This window comes from Ustilago hordei (assembly GCF_900519145.1).
Source record: "Ustilago hordei strain Uho2 genome assembly, contig: UHO2_contig_01, whole genome shotgun sequence".
NCBI classification, from domain to species: Eukaryota; Fungi; Basidiomycota; class Ustilaginomycetes; order Ustilaginales; family Ustilaginaceae; genus Ustilago; species Ustilago hordei.
In genome coordinates this window covers 2,238,492-2,255,115 of record NW_024545270.1, presented here as the reverse complement: position 1 = coordinate 2,255,115, position 16,624 = coordinate 2,238,492, and the positions used below count along the sequence as shown (strand labels likewise).

At 52.1% G+C, this 16,624-nt stretch overlaps 6 protein-coding genes across 6 annotated transcripts; 4 read left to right on the top strand and 2 right to left on the bottom strand.

The window, feature by feature from the left end:
- Positions 1-1,018: 1,018 nt before the first annotated feature.
- UHO2_00606 (uncharacterized protein) lies at positions 1,019-3,652 on the top strand (the record flags this gene model as incomplete). Its single annotated transcript, XM_041557226.1, has 1 exon — positions 1,019-3,652. One exon carries the CDS (start codon positions 1,019-1,021, stop codon positions 3,650-3,652), a length of 2,634 nt encoding a protein of 877 aa, XP_041413160.1.
- Positions 3,653-3,908: 256 nt separating this feature from the next.
- Positions 3,909-4,688, bottom strand: UHO2_00605 (uncharacterized protein; the record flags this gene model as incomplete). Its single annotated transcript, XM_041557225.1, has 1 exon — positions 3,909-4,688. The coding sequence occupies one exon, from the start codon at positions 4,686-4,688 to the stop codon at positions 3,909-3,911; it is 780 nt and encodes a 259-aa protein (XP_041413159.1).
- Positions 4,689-5,233: 545 nt separating this feature from the next.
- On the top strand, positions 5,234-9,460 carry UHO2_00604 (uncharacterized protein; the record flags this gene model as incomplete). Its single annotated transcript, XM_041557224.1, has 2 exons — positions 5,234-6,212; positions 6,285-9,460. The coding sequence occupies 2 exons, from the start codon at positions 5,234-5,236 to the stop codon at positions 9,458-9,460; spliced, it is 4,155 nt and encodes a 1,384-aa protein (XP_041413158.1).
- A 528-nt stretch (positions 9,461-9,988) lies between these two features.
- UHO2_00603 (uncharacterized protein) lies at positions 9,989-12,208 on the top strand (the record flags this gene model as incomplete). Its single annotated transcript, XM_041557223.1, has 1 exon — positions 9,989-12,208. The coding sequence occupies one exon, from the start codon at positions 9,989-9,991 to the stop codon at positions 12,206-12,208; it is 2,220 nt and encodes a 739-aa protein (XP_041413157.1).
- A 474-nt stretch (positions 12,209-12,682) lies between these two features.
- Positions 12,683-13,912, top strand: UHO2_00602 (uncharacterized protein; the record flags this gene model as incomplete). The annotated part of the gene is made up of 1 exon (XM_041557222.1): positions 12,683-13,912. The coding sequence occupies one exon, from the start codon at positions 12,683-12,685 to the stop codon at positions 13,910-13,912; it is 1,230 nt and encodes a 409-aa protein (XP_041413156.1).
- A 154-nt stretch (positions 13,913-14,066) lies between these two features.
- Positions 14,067-16,561, bottom strand: UHO2_00601 (uncharacterized protein; the record flags this gene model as incomplete). Its single annotated transcript, XM_041557221.1, has 3 exons — positions 14,067-15,188; positions 15,278-15,361; positions 15,542-16,561. The coding sequence occupies 3 exons, from the start codon at positions 16,559-16,561 to the stop codon at positions 14,067-14,069; spliced, it is 2,226 nt and encodes a 741-aa protein (XP_041413155.1).
- Between the last annotated feature and the right edge of the window lie 63 nt (positions 16,562-16,624).

Here is a 16,624-nt window from a genome sequence, read left to right as displayed (position 1 = left end):
ATCATTTTCGCTTGTGTGTGTCGAGGTTGGTTGCTTGTTGGCGTCACCGCTGCTGCTGCGTCCCTGCCTGTCCTGCTCCGGTGTATGCTGCTGCTGCCTTCCCGCCTGTCTTTCTGTCAGCAATCTGCCTCGATTCCAACTCTTTCGCCTTTTGACCGTTGCCGTTGCCGTTGCCGTTGCCGCTCGAATCTCGCCATCGCCTCTCTGTCTCCAACTTTTTGATTTGTGTGCTTGGTCCCGTCGGTTTTTGGCCTTCGCCATCCAGTCAGCCGGTCCTTCATCCTCCACCTCTCCTCCCGACACATCCTTCTGGCCTTCCATCGTCACATTATCCTTGCTTGATTCTGCTCCATTTCTTTTCTTTCTTCTTTCACTACCACCGACCACACGCATCCCGCATGCACACCGCTTGAGGTTGTTTGCTACAATCACGCCCGTGCCAAGACGGAACTACATACATCCTCGCTTCTTCCTTCACGCACGAACGCGTCATTGCACTCGGCGACGGACATCGTCGGTCTCCTTCTCTCGACAAACAGCCATCGCTCGGCTTTGCATTCAGCTGCATTGCTTGCTCCCGTGATCAGTGCTTGCTGATTTGCTTCCCGTCGGTCTACGGAGTCACTCGCATCAGATAAGCTTCCAAGGGGGGGGGGAAAAAAAAAAAAAAGGAAAGAAAACACCCTCAACCCGCTTCGATATAAGGTTTGCGTCCCACACACTCGTCCTCGCACATCACCGGCAATATCAAACACCGTCTCGTGGATTGTATCGACACCCGTATAGACCGAAATCGATTCAGTAACTTCCATTCTTTGCGGACTCTGGATCGACGAAATCGAGCGACTCAGCTTTGGCTTCCTGTCACACGACGTTGCTCTCCAACTCTACAGCTCCTCTTACTACCTCAGAGGGAGCACATTTGCATCTGGCACCAATCGTCGCATTGACACACACTATACATCCGTCGTTGGCTGCAAAAGCAACGACGAACATAGCATAGTACAATCTAGCCAACATGCTGTCTTCAAAGCCCATGGACCCTATCGTCCACCACTCTACTCAGCCGGACCAAGGTCGACAGGGTGCTGATGTCGTACACCTCGCAACACAGACCAACAATATGACTCTTAGAGAAGACTCGACCGCTCCTGGCTACACGGCTGTCCACAGCAACCGCGCCGACCAGTCTGCATCTGCTACATTCTCTGCCGTGCCAACACCCGTTCAAAGAACGAATGCGTTCGCCCTCTCATCTCCTTTGCAGATGGCTTCTCCTGGCACCACAGCAAGTATCGGCTCTGCTAATGTCAACGGCATCGTCTCTGGCCCAGTCGATCCTATCACCGGTCCCAGTGCTTCAGCTGCCAAGATTCGATCCTACAACCTCAGGCAGATGGGACTCAGCGAGCGTGCAGACCACTCTGGCGTCGCAACACCCATCGGTACTGGCGGCTCCTCGGCTCACTCGCAGCCATCTCATGAATCTACTTCTGAGTCCATCTCACCCGTCATCAGTGCGTCTCAGGCGCAGCAGCGATCTGGTCTCAACAAGGTGCTCAGTGGTGCTATGACCGGTACCTCCTTCCAGCCCGTGCAAGGAGCCGGTGCCAGTGGTCTCGCTTCTGCGCGTGGTGTCGATGGATCCAGTGACTCTACCAGCACTCCTCCGCAGTTCATCTTCCCCAAGCTCGGCTCTCGTCGTAACGCCGAGCGAGTCGGCAGCAGTGGTGGACGAAAGCACAGCGACGGTGGCAGCGGTACAGCTTCTCCCTCCGACAACGACGTTCACGGCAAGAAGAAAAAAGACAAGGAACACTCTACGCATCATCACAACCCGCTCACCGATCTGCGCAAGTTCCTGCAGAACCACATCGGACACCACAACAGCGATTCTCGCAGCGACAGCAGCCGTTCTGGTGTTGCCACGCCCAAACGACACGACAAGGACTCCCCCCCGCTCGGTGAAGACCACGCTCACTTGGCCAAGAAGTATGGAAAGTGGGGCAAAGTGCTTGGTTCGGGAGCTGGTGGTACGGTGCGTCTCATCAAGCGATCCAAAGATCACACCGTGTTTGCCGTCAAAGAGTTCCGCCAGCGACGACCGGGAGAGAACGAGAAGGAGTACATCAAGAAGGTCACTGCCGAGTTCTGCATCGGTAGCACGCTGCACCATATCAACATTATCGAGACCATCGACATTATCTCTGACCACGGCCACTACTACGAGGTGATGGAGTATGCTCCTTACGACCTTTTCAGTGTGGTGATGAGCGGCAAGATGTGCAGACAGGAGATCTACTGTGTGTTCCGACAGATCTGCGATGGTGTCGATTACCTCCATTCCATGGGCCTTGCTCACCGAGATCTGAAGCTCGACAACTGCGTCATGACTACAGGTCACGTTGTCAAGCTCATCGACTTCGGTACTGCCACTGTCTTCCATTCTCCAGGCAAGAGCAAGGTGGTTGCAACGGGAGTGGTGGGCTCGGATCCATACTTGGCACCCGAAGTGTTGTCGCAGCAGACCTACGATCCAAGGTTGACGGATGTTTGGAGTTGTGCCATCATCTTCCTGTGTATGATTCTTCGAAGATTCCCGTGGAAATTGCCGGACATGAAGACCGATCCAAGCTTCAGGCTGTTCGTCACTTCGCATCCGGAGTTGTGCAAACCTCCATCTTCGGAGCCTGCCAAGAGTCATAGCGAGGGACCAAGCAGGCAGAGTAGTACACCCGCGTCAAGTATCATGGCTAGTCGTGTCACCTCGAGCGACCATGTTTCGCAGCTTCGAAAGACACTTGGTATGTCGACGATCGATAATGATGACAGTGCTACGCCCCAGATCCGATCCGCACAAGAGGCTGGGTACATGACACCACACTTGATTCACTCCAACCCGCAATCGCCTTCGCTCAGCGACACTTTCGATGGCAGCAAGATTTTGGGTAGTGAGGATGGGAATGAGGGAGCAGCGATGGCCAGTCCTCATGCGATGTCGCCTACTGTTTCTTCGCCCAGTTCGACGCTTGCGGATGATCCGACGCCCCATCCAGAGGGTGGTAGCGAAGGTGCTTTCGACGACATTCGTCCGCATGCTCATCGCAGTGATAGCGTCTCTTCTGCTTCTTCTCAGACCACCTTCACTTCGGGTGCGGCGGATAGCATCTTCCGTCTTCTCCCACGTGAGACCCGTTCGGCTCTATCGCGCATGATGGCTGTCGAACCATCTCTCCGATGCACACTTGGCGATCTTCTCCGTGGCCGAAGATTCAGCGACACGGATAGCCCCCTCACCCGCACCCCTGTCATGTCGAGATCCAACTCCACGGATATTCTCCGTTCCGCCATCGACGGTGCTCACGCCAAAGCCCACCCTCATCACCACACCACCGATGGCTCTATTTCACCACGTGGAAGTGCGTTCGACGGTGGAATTAGTAAAGACGCCCATGCGGCAGGATTGGGTTCGATCGGATTGGCCGAATTTGAGGATGACGACGATAAGGGCGATGAGTGGTTGAAGAACATTAGGACTTGCGCGCATATCATGAAGGATGGAAGGCCGGGTGAACAGCCTGATCATCCTCATGTCAAGGTGATGAGCGAGGAGAGTAAGAGGAAGCATAGTCTTTTCCATCGCAAGGATTAAATGTGCCCAAACAAAGGTGTATCACAATGGCATGGCTTTTGACGATGATGACGCTAGAGCGTATAACGAACGGTTTATGCTGTTGTACTAGAATGGAATTCATATGACTTTTTCGGATCGGACTGCATTCAACAGTGTTTGTGCAGAGCAAAGTGAAGCCGAATGTGCGACTGAGTATTAATGGATGCTAGTATACACTGAAGAAGAGGCCAGTTGAGAGTCGATAAGCTTGCGAGTGAATTGTTTGCCCTAAAGGTCAGAGCGAATCCGGCTTTGCACACTTCCTATTCTCCACCACACCTGTCACCGGATCAATCATCTGATTCCAACTAATCGGAACCATCTCATTCCCACTTAGATTCCATCCTGCTCCACCTACACTCGTTGTCACCTTCCCCCCTTCTCCCCCCTCCCCATGCCCGGTGCTGCCAACACTAGTACTCGTAGCACTCACCGCATAGATCACACCCAACGAATTCTCCGCAGTACTTAAATAATAGCTCCTTGCATCACCAAGACTGATCACCGTAGCTCTGACGATATCTCCTGGTCTGAAGCAGTCTGCGAGTTTGACTTTGTCTTTTTCTGTTGTTCGGACATCTTGTGATCTAACTACGCCTTGGAAATCTACTCCTTCGCCTTCACCTGCTGCATGGTTGCCTAGTCCGGATTGGACGAATGTGCTGGAGGTGGAAGAGGAAGAGCCGCAGGGGAGACCGTCAACGATGAGGATCGAGAGATAGGCTTGCCGCGGAGTAACGCGGGTAACACGCGCGATAACGGTGGAATCTGGTTGAGGGACTACGAAGCGGTTTTCCACGCCGGAGATCGAAATGTATTCGGAGGTGGGTTTCTTGGAGGTGGAAGAGGAGGAGGAGGGAGTGCGAGCTTCGTAACCGACAAGAGAGGAAAGGATGTAATCGCCACGGGTGTATGTGCCAGGTCCTAGTTCGAGTTGCAACTTAGAAGAAGAGGAGGTGACGGAGAGTGGTTGACCTGGCAGTAGGAGCCTGCCTGTGGATGTTGAAGCTGCCATATTTGCCGCTACTGTTGCTTTAATGGCGGCGTTAAAGAAGGGCGAAAGGAAGAGAGGCACGGAAGACAGTGATGATGAACAAGTTGTGGACAGCTGCCATAAAATCTTGCTTACCTAAGCACAATTTGGTGGAGTAAAAAGTCAAGAAGAAAAAGTGTCTGCACCCTGAGAGAAGCGCAGAGCTCGAGCAAAGCCTGAAGGGTTCTCCCAAAAATTTGTGGAAGTTTTAGAGCTCTTTTAGTTAAAGTAGATAAAGCCGCACAAAGCGTGGAGACAGTGAAGGTAGTGCTTACGGCCGAGTAAAGGACCTGAACATCTTAGCACGGACCACATGTGTCACAACCTACTCAAGGCAAATGCTTTGTTATGCTCCGCAGTCAATGTGGCTCTCCGCCACTCTTCTTTTGTATATATAGACTCCTAGCTCTCTCGCTCTCTCTCTCTCTCCTACCATCATCATCAACCACTGACTCCAACGCACTGACGACTGACTCCAACGCACTGACGAAGGACTTCAACTGATTAAGAGTCTGACACTCAACGCAATGCCGCCATCGACAAGAGCTGGACAGACGGGAAGGGGCGATGATGATCAAACGACCCCAAGCAACGGACAGGAGGAAGGATGGCTCACGCAGGTAGTCAGGATCCTCCAGCTGGCGAACCCAGCACTAACGGCCGAGGAAGCAATCGTACGAGCTATGGGTCTCATCAGCATTAGCAACCAGACCCCGCGCAGGGAAACCGAGAAGATCCCCAAGGAGGTGTCGAGCGCCATTGCGCACATCAAGAAGCTCAGCGACAGCAACTGGCACACTTGGGAACCTACCTTCATCGACTGCCTCCAAAGAGTACATAATGCGAAGGAGATACTGTATGGCACGGTAGCGCCTGGAAACGAGGAATACGACGAAGACTTGGATAAAGCCCTCGTGGGCCTCATCCACGCCTGCTGTGACAACAGTCCAGACAGCCGTATCGACACCTACACCGTCAGGGGAGTGGATGAAGAAGTCCAACTCGGTAGCACACTCTATGCCAAACTCAAGAAGGCACTAACGTTGAACGACGCTGTAAAGCGAGCAGGACTGCAGGATCGTATTCACACAGTGCGATTGCACAATCGAGACGTTGTCAGGCTAGGCAAGGAACTCGATTCGATCTGGAACGATGCGGCACGCCTGGGAAAGCGTTTCGACGAGGACCTCAAGAAATCAACTCTCTATCGCTGCACGGCCCAAGACTGGTTCTATGCCAACACCGTCGACGCACTGAAAACGGCCAGACCAGACTGTAAATATGACGAAGCCTACCACGCACTCGCCAAGAAACAGCAGGATGGTGAGGTCACCGGCCGTATTAGAGGAGCAGCAAGGGTTGCCACAAGTACGGACCAGGCGGAGCAAGGACCCAGAGGCAGGCGCGATCCTCGCAACCCCTCGGCCCCTCCAAAGTGCTACGCTTGTGGAGGACCTAATCACATTGCTCGAAACTGCACGAACACCAACAATAACCCCGCACCTAGTAGAGACGGACCCACCCCCAATCTGGCACAGGAAGTGAACCACTAGGAACTCGGGTGCACCTTTCTAGCAGTCGACAGGGGCGAGCGATCAGCATGCGACACCTGGATCATCGATTCAGGTGCAACCCATCATATGGTAAATGATGAGAGAATGCTGCTCACCTCAACGAACAAGGTCGGCCAAATCAGTACGGCAGGGGACGAAAAGCTTCAGGTGAAGGCTATAGGAGATGCCTCCCTTCGGGTCGGTGAGGCCACCATCCAACTATTGGATGTGCTTTATGTACCGAAACTGAATGCTAACTTATTGTCCGTACAAGGCTTGATCGAGAATGGTGCACGAGTAATCTTTGATGAGTTTGGAACTACCATAAAGCAGAACGATGGTACCCAAGTACAATTCAAAAGGGACAGAAGACAGGGCCACTTCAAAGTGCGAGGACAAGCACGGGTTTTGGAACTGGAGGAAACACGAGATGGCGTCCCAGAGGACAACCAGAACACAGGAAAACTAGATAATGCCCCAGAGGGCAATAAGGACATGAAGCATCGAGACAGCTACCTATGGCATGAGAGGTTCGGACACCCAGGACGAGACAAAACGAGACAAATCCGGGCCCATTACCTAGGTACCGACGAGGAAATGGAACATGAGTCGAAGCACTGCAACGCGTGCAGTCAAGGAAAACAGACTCGAGCACGGATGAGCCAATCAGAGTCAGAAAGAATGGAGGCACCATTAGAGCTGGTACACGTAGACCTGATGACAGATTTCAAAGGACATGCCAACTACCACTACGCACTAGTTGCTGTGGACGACTTCTCCTCTCTGATCTACGTAGAACCACTCTGCACAAAGAGTGCCGCACTCACGGCGCTGAGAAGGTGGATAGCTAGGATGGAACGGGCAACGGACAGGAAACTCAAAACACTCCGCAGCGACAATGGAGGAGAATGGTGCAGCATAGCAGCCGAAGACTGGCAAACTCAAGAGGGTTTTAAGTGGCAAAAGAGCGTCCCGGGGATCAGCGTCCAAAATGGACGGGCGGAGAGAGCAATCAGATCGGTCCAAGAAAAGATGCGCTCGATGCTGATTGGTCGAGCTTGCCCCAGAGAGTTGTGGCCGTACGCAATCACAGCAGCAGCACACGTGATGAACCTTACCCCGTCAGCCACCAAAACCATTCCCCACGAGGCCTTTTATGGAACCACCGCGCACAAGCTGGCCCAGCAACTGCGAGTCTTCGGATGCTTGGCATGGGTTCATGTTCAACAGAAGGACCAGCAAGGCAAGCATGGAGCTAGAGCAAAGCCAGCCATCATGATTGGGTATGACGACGAACACAAAGCATGGAAGTTTTGCAACCCGGACCAGCCTGCATCAATTCAATGGAGCAACTCAGCAACGTTCCATGAGGACAAAGGATGGAGTGATCGCCAACAAGAGGCAGTCAGGCCCATGGTGACCATGGAGGTCGAGGAGGAGGGTGTCACGCCAGCCATAGTAGAGGAGGAGACCAGATCAGAGACTGCAGTGGAGGATCTCCTACCAGCCGTAGACAGCACAGTGGGTGCCGCCAACACAGCAATACTGAACCTGGACCCAACGCTTGGGGAAGCAATGAATGGTGAGGACGCCCAGCTCTGGAAGGAGGCAATACGAAAGGAGCTAGAAGGACTTGAGGCAATGGGGACTTGGGAGGTGGTGCACCAACCACCAGGAGTACCACTTGTGGACTCTAAGGTTGTGCTTCGGCTGAAGCTTGATGCTGACGGTGTACCTGTTAAGCACAAAGCGCGACTGGTTGCAAGGGGCTTCACACAGAGAGAGGGGATCGACTACCAAGAAACCTTCTCTCCAGTAGCACCCCTCGGAGCGATCAGAGCCATCTTAGCACTAGCGGTGCAGAACAACTGGGAGGTACATGCTCTGGACATCACTATGGCTTACTTGAACTCCACGTTAAAGGAAGCAATCTACATGAAGCCGCCAGAAGGATCAGGAGTAGCACCCGGCAAGGTGTACAAGGTAGTCAAGGGCCTATATGGCCTAAAGCAGTCTGGGCGAGAATGGAATCAGGAGTTCGACAGGTCTTTGCGACGCATGGGATTCTTCCAGGTAGAGTGCGCTCCCTGCATCTACACCAAGGGACAGGGTGAAGATATGGCCATTGTGGTCATCTATGTCGATGATACATTAGTCATAGCACCACGGCTGGAAACGGTCCTAGAGGTTAAGAAGCAGATTGGTCAGAGATGGAAGATGGAAGATAGTGGTGAGGTCTCTCACTTCTTGGGCATCAAAATCAGTCGAGACCGTGCGATGCGAACCATGACGATTGGTCAGTCAGGGTACATCGACCAAGTGCTGGCAAAGCACCTGGACAAACGTACGAAGCCAACCATGGTTCCAATGCAGAACATACCGGAGGGAACCCTTGTCGCAAGCGCAGCACAACAGAAGGAGTATCCGGTGATTGTTGGCAAGCTGCTCTGGGTTGCCAACAGCACCCGGCCCGACCTTAGTCTCACCGTGGGTGTTCTCGCTAGGCACATGCGTGAACCATCGCAGGAGCATTATCAGGCAGCACAAAGGGTCTTACGCTACCTCGAAAGCACAAGGCAGGTTGGATTGGTTTATAGGGCAAGTGAGTCGCAAGAGCCACTGGTTGCACACAGCGATGCAAACTGGGCAAGCGATGCCACCATACAGAGAAGAAGCACATCGGGGTCAGTGGCATTAGTGTATGGGAACCCAGTAGCCTGGAAGTCAGTGACACAAAAATGCGTGTCATTGTCCGCTGTCGAGGCAGAGTTCATTGCAGCCACGGAAGCAACACGTGAGGTGCTCTTCCTCAAGCAACTGCTACGCTCAATTGGCATTGCCACAGGCACACCGACGGTCTACTCGGACAACACTGGTTGCATACAGGTTAGTAAGGACCCAGCACAGCACTGGAAGCTTAAGCACATCGACACCAAGTATCACTTCGTCCGTAACAACGTACAAGAGGGAAGGGTGCAGATCAAGTACGTAGACACCACAAGAAACTTGGCAGACGTACTCACGAAGCCCATTGGGAGGCAGGCAATGCAGCAAGCAAGATCTGGGCTACACCTGCAAATACCGGCAGCAGTGTACGGAACGGGGTCCCCGAGCTATGCGACAGTGTTGAAGAACGGAGGTCACACCTTGAAGCAACAGCATAATGAACAGGGTACATATGCTGTTGAGGGGGGGAGTTAAAGTAGATAAAGCCGCACAAAGCGTGGAGACAGTGAAGGTAGTGCTTACGGCCGAGTAAAAGGCCTGAACATCTTAGCACGGACCACATGTGTCACAACCTACTCAAGGCAAATGCTTTGTTATGCTCCGCAGTCAATGCGGCTCTCCGCCGCTCTTCTTTTGTATATATAGACTCCTAGCTCTCTCGCTCTCTCTCTCTCTCCTACCATCATCATCAACCACTGACTCCAACGCACTGACGACTGACTCCAACGCACTGACGAAGGACTTCAACTCTTTTTGTCGCAGCCACCAACACCATCACAACGAAGTTGACAGGCGCTTCTCCACACCATCGTTGATACCGTGCGACTCTGTACCTCGAGTCTGCATTTGGAAGCCGCTGCAACATTCAAACGAGTTGCAAAATCAGCTCCAAAGCGAACAAACTTACCCAGGCTTGAGTAGCTTGCCTTCTTCGTTTCCTTCACACCACCATCTTCCCTCTATCCACTCTTAGCTAGCTGAGCCTAGCTACCATCCGCCGCCATGCCATCCAAATCCAAAACAAAGAACAAGTCAATATGGCGTTCCGACAAAGCCCAGCACTTCCAGCTCGTCCATCGTTCTCAACGAGACCCCCTCATCAACGACCCCGATGCCGGTGCACACGTCCTTCTTTCCTATGACCCAGCCAACCAATCTCGCGCAAAGGGCAAAACCCGCGCAGACCTCGAAGCAGACTCCTCAATCGTTCGCGACAAATACGGCAAACCCATCCGATCCAATATCGGAGAAGCCGCCAACTACGGTATCTACTTCGACGATACCGAATACGATTACATGCAACATCTTCGACCTATCAAAGATGACGAAAATACCAAAAGAGGTGGTGAAAATGTGGATGAGGAGATCGATACGATTATGGTTAGCGCTAGTACTGGGGATAATACGGGTAAAGGGAAAGGGAAGGATAGTTTTGCACTAAAAGAAGAGGAGCGGGAGAAGGGGGAGGGATTGAAATTGCCAGCTTCGGTATTGCCGAGTGAGAAAGAGATGCCGTTTAGTTTTACAAGTCGCTTAGCGGTGGAGCCTAGTTTGCAGGGCTTCCAGCCGGATATGGATCCGCACTTGAGACAGGCGTTGGAGGCGTTGGATGATGAGGCGTTTGTGGATGATGAGTTGGAGGACGATTTCTTTGGAGAGGTGGTGAAGGATGGTGAGTGGGATGGGATTGTGAGGCCGGATGATGAGTGGAGAGAGCAGGCTCCGGAGGGTGATGAGGCGATTTGGGCGGATGATAGTGTTCGCGCGCAACAAGATCTGGAGGAGCTGGGAGAAGAAAACATGTCCCTTGAAGCGAGAGTGGCATTGTTCAAAAAGCAACAAGAGCAGGCACGAAATGCTAAACCCTCCCCTGCATCCAATGATGGCGACGAGCAGGACGAGGAGGATCGAGACCAGCTAGCATCCCTCCGCGGTGGCTCGAAGGCAGGCACCATGTACACCGCTGGAGGATCCGCCATTGGTAAAAAAGGCAAGCCAGGCGCACTAGCACGTCGAGCAGCATCCACCAAAACACCTAGCATTGGCGGAGGAAGCACTGCTTGGTCCATGTCCTCCTCTGCCATGTTTCGTAACAAAGGACTCTCCGATCTCGATGATCGTTTCTCCCACCTCGGACGCAAATACGGCATCCGGGAAGACTTTGATCCTTCCATGGAAAATCTCGAAGATCTCGACGAAGAAGAATTTGTCGATTCGGACGGGAAGGAAGCAGACGAAGTCGTCACTCGTGAAGATTTCGAGGGAATTATGGATGATTTCCTCGCCAAATACGAGACGAAACACGGAAAGTTTCGTGAAGCGCTCGGTGGTACAAATTCCACTTCGGTCGAGAAGTTGACGATTCTGCGTCAGGCACTGGGTAAGGCTAGGATCAACGGTCGAGAATGGGCCGGAAAAGACGCGGATGAAGGCAAAGGCCAAGGTGATTTGGGAGAGTACGAGGATTATGAAAGTCCAGATGAAGAGATTGTTGATCCTGTACCAAGGAGTCATATGAGGGAGAAGTGGGATGTGGAGACGATTCAAAGTACAAAGACCAACCTCGAGAACCATCCTCGAACCATCTCGGCGAAGGAAAGTGTTTTCGGCGGAAGCAACGCGAGTGGTTTCCGACCAAGGAGCGTGCTGGGTAACGGTACAGGTGGTGATGGAGGAGCAGTAAAGTTGGGCAACGGTCTAGCGCCGAGTATGACCAGTTACACTTCCCAGCGACCTTCAGCTTCTGCATTTTTGAACGACGAGGAGAGGTTGCCGAAGATCAGGATTAATCCGAGAACTGGGTTCCCTGAGATCATTGGCTATTCTAAGCCAAGGGGGAAGAAGCAGAATAGTGTATCGACGCTCAAGGAGGAGGAGGACGATGACGAAGATGATGGACGTGGACCACCCTCGGGAGGCAAAAGCGATTCAGGGTCAGACACAGAGGACGGTGAGAGTGATGAGTACGATTCGGACGCCACAGAGGGTGGGGAGCTTGCGAGAAGGATGTCTACCATTGCTGTCACTGCAAAGAGGGATAAGAATGAGAGCAAAGAGGATCGCAAGGCGAGAAAAGAAGCTTTGAAGGCGAACAAGAAGGAAAGAAAGGAGAGAAAGATGAAGACCAAACAGGCTTTCGCTAGTGAGAAGAAGAAACAGACGAAAGCGGAGAGGGGGAGGAAGGAGACTGAGGGTGGACCTAGCGGAATGCGTCTGCTTTGATCCTACCTTTTCATGCAGTATCTTACCAGCTTCTAATCCATTCCATCCAATACCGGCATCATTCATAGACATCTTTCTACGTTCCAGGTGAGTCTTGCTCCTGAGAATGGCTTCGTGTGAGGTGAGGTATGGCGATGGAGCGAACAGTAGGGCCAATCTAGACATGTTAGGATACAATTAGCAACAGTTTGTAATTTTGTCCGTTCAGGCACGCAACAGTGGCCAGAAATGGCCCACAAAGAAAAAGACCCTGTGTACGAAGCTGGACACACTGCTGTGATGCCGTGAAATGGTGGCTCGATGCGGCTGCTTCTTAGATCGACAGCCGAAAACCACACCACACGGGGTCCCCACAGTCTCGCCTGTCGCACCGTGACGGGTTACGCGGCCTCTCGCATACACCCTCCCAACCCTCCTCCTTCGCGCTCTCACCTTCACCACCACCGCCAAAGTCTAACTCCATCAACCTCAAGGATGAAGCTTACGATCCCCGTAGCCGCACTTGCGGTGGCTCTCACCAGCGTCTCTGCTTTCCCCATCGACAGCAGTAGCACGCACGATCTCACCACCACCGGTGGTTTTGCCGGATCGCTATTCAACGCTCTCACTTCCTCCTTCAAAGATATGTTCTCCGCTCGTCTGGTCCAGACTGCACCCGATCAGGAACCTTATTGGACTACAGAGTTTGGCAAGCAAGTGTTGTGGTACCGCGGCATTCACTTTATGGATCTTACCGACACTCCTGACCTTGGTGTGCTTAATGCTGCTCGAACTGCCGCCTCCCCTCAGTCGCTGCTTCAGGACTCCTCCAAATTCCCTGCCAAGGTTTCGCATAAGAAAGAGCTCAAGTCAGTCTTCAAAGAGATCAGCGAAGACGGACCCAGGAAGCATCTGGAGAAATTCACATCCTTCCACACTCGTTATTACAAGTCCGAAACTGGCCGTCAATCCCAAGCATGGCTTTTCAAAACCGTATCCGAAGTTGTCAAGAACAAAGACTACATCAAAGTGGAAGAATTCACTCACCCCTGGGGTCAAAACTCCATCCTACTCAAGATCAAAGGTTCAAATTCCACCCTCACCGAACACCGCGGAGTAACCATCTTGGGTGCACATCAAGACTCAACGAACCTTTTCCCTTTCTTCGCTGCCCCCGGTGCCGACGATGACGGTTCGGGAACAGTGACCATTATCGAAGCACTCCGCATCCTTCTCTCTGCAAACTGGCAACCCCAATCCGACGTCGAATTACACTGGTACTCTGCTGAAGAGGGAGGTTTGCTCGGCTCCCAAGCCGTCGCTCAATCCTACGAGAGAAAGGGTACGAAAGTGAATGCGATGCTACAGCAAGATATGACAGCTTTCGTCAAGGCTGGTACGGAAGAAACGGTGGGATTGGTCAGCGATTTCGTTTCGACCCCCTTGACGAAGTTTATAGGGCTGTTGGTGGATGAGTATCTGGATATCGGATATACGGAGACGAAGTTGGGTTATGCTGGATCGGATCATGCCTCTTGGACGAAGATCGGTGCGGATAGTGCCTTTGCGATCGAGGCTACGTTTGAGAATAGTAACCTGAAGAGGATTCATACGACGGGAGATACGTTTGATCATCCAGAGTTCAGCTTTAAGCATCTGATGCAGTTTGTTAGGTTGAGTGCTGGCTTTGTTGTTGAGTTGGCCGGATGGGGGGAGGCTAAGTAACGTACCCACTCTGCTCAAGCTTTATGTTTTTCCTAGGTGGATGATGATCACGCATGCAATTTCCACTTCTTTCACTTTTATGTTTGGATGAAGGCGTGTGATTGAGTAGAGTTGATACAAGCCTCCCCAGAAGGGATAAAGGGGCGAGTTGATGTTAGCCCTGAGCCTCCAACTCCCTCGACGCCTGAACATCCTCCAATGTCATATGTCTCTTACTCCAATCCGCCAATTCATGTTTAGCGATACTACCCGATTCACCTTCATTTCCATCCCAAGCGGTTGACATCAGACTCGGTTCCTGTGGATGCCAACTTACATCTCTCACCGTACAAACCGCTCCACCTCCCGTACCTCGATGCCCCCTCCCTGCTCTCCCACCTCCCCTCCCACCACCACCACCACCCGCTGCTAAAGGATTATCGATCCTCACATCTGCTCCCCCAGCCGAACAGTGTCTATTTGGATGTTTCCTCTTAAACCACGGCAATGGAGGCGCAGATGGATCCGACGCCAACCCAGGTTCTCGGAAAACATCATCATCATCATCTTCACTCTCCCCCCCTTCTGCTGCCTCTCCCGGTAGTTTATACGCGTGAATCTGGTTCGCTGGATCCTTCTCCGCATACAACGGTCTCACCTTGGACCTGTCCAACACCTGCGCTACTGTACCGTCGAGGTTCCAGATGTGAATCTTCCCATCTGCACTTCCTGAATAGATATACTTCTGCCCCGTAGTCTCCAACGGTGAAAAATGACACCTAATCAACGTCTTCAACACCGCATGACCTCTATACGTCATGACAGAACAATCCTGCGGATGAGCCTGATACCTCGGTTGCCGATACGACATGTTCCTATAATCCCAATTCCTCAATCCATAGTCCAAGTGAGTCATACGGTCGAATTTAGCAGAGGAATGCATCATTCTTAAATCCCACAATCGACAAGATTGATCTTTGCCGTTGGAAATACAATAGCGACCATCACCTTTAGGCGAAACGTAGGTGACTCCTTCGGTGTGGCCCATAAGTACGCCGGCCGGTTTGCCTCCGGAGAGAGAACGTCGATCCCAAACTTTAACGAACGAGTCATCGGATCCGGAAATCAGAACGTTGGATGAAGCTGCGTCGGCAAAAGCTACTGCGTTGACGTCGTCGGAATGACCTTCCACTCGAAGCACACGACGACGAGCTTCAATGTCGTATACGTAAATATCACCGAAGTGGGCTCCTGTGACGATTTCCCGGGAATCGCTGGAAAAGCGGATTGACCAGATCTACAAGAACAAAAGGAAGGAGAGTTAGTATTCCATTTCTATGGGAGGGGAGAAGGAGGGAATCTCCTTACCGCAGAGCGCCATCTTACCCCAATATCATCATCACCAGTATTGCTAAAATCCAACATCACCTGGTTATCACTCGGTGTTCTACCTCCCGTATCGAAAGCTTGCTTTGTCGGCACCAAATGAACAAAAGGTGTGATACTTGAATAAATCATCCATTGGTTATCCGGACTCAAATTAGCATCTGTAATCGTCCAATTCCCCTGTTTTCCTTGAATACTCTTTGTCATGTTGAGAGAAGTATACTGTGTTGTACCCATCGAACTAAAAAACCAGCTGTTTCTTACTCGTCTAGGTCCATCATCGTGAACTTGCACCTTCTTCGGTCCTGCAGTGGTCATATCGTACATATGCACTCTAAAATCTTGCGTGCAGGTGTAGAAGAAGGACGAATCTTGAGAGTACTGCCCACAATAGACTCGGGCTGGATAGGATGCGACAATGGTACCGTTGGTGTTGGGGACAAAGGAAGCTAGGTCGGCTTTTGCGATGCGTCGTCGTGCGTATTTGCGTTGGTTGACGAGATTGGAGAGATTGGTGGTTTCGGTGAAGGCGGAGGGTGGTGCATCGAGCAGTCGTTTGGATTGTCGACCAAAGTCGCCGCTCATGGCTACTTCTTGGCCGGATCGAATGGGTTGTTTGACAGGATCCCAAAAATCGGCCATTTGTGAGGAGCGGGCCATGTGGTACCAGTTGTCTTCATCTTCGTCTTCTTCGTCGTCTTCTGCGGCTACACCGCCTGTTGCTGCGGCGAGGAGTCGCTGCAATCCAGATATACCGATAGTATTCAGTGCTCGCGAGATAGCAGCTCTAGTATTGAGCGCACTGGTGTCTTCACCGTCTCCATCATCGTCGTTACTTGCTGCGAGGTGCGCTCGGAGAATATCGCGAATATCGATCGTAACGCTTTCTCCATTGCGGTCGTCTCTCGCACCAGTCCCATCTTCATCTTCATCTTCATCTTCGTCATCATCATCATCATCATCGGCCATCTCGATCTCCAGCCCACTGGCGTCTTGTACGAGATCCTGATACACAGACCCATCTTCGTCGGTAGGGACATACTCTGAATCGCCTTGATCATCATCGCCATCGTCGTCGAATTGAGCACCAAACGAATCGTGTGCTTCTGCTTGGGCTACCATCTCTTCTAATGCAACTTGAAGAAGCATGTCTTCCTCCTCTTCCTCATCTTCCTCATCTTCGATGTAATCAGCGTCTTCGTCTTCGAGAAAGATATCGGAGCCTTGGTCGTCAAATTCGCCGACGATAGCTCCTTGGCGCGCGTATTCTCGTGAGCCTGACATGGCGGCGTTTCGCCAGAGTAGAGGTTCGAGAAGCTGGTCTGGGAAGAAGAAGGGAGCTTGTTC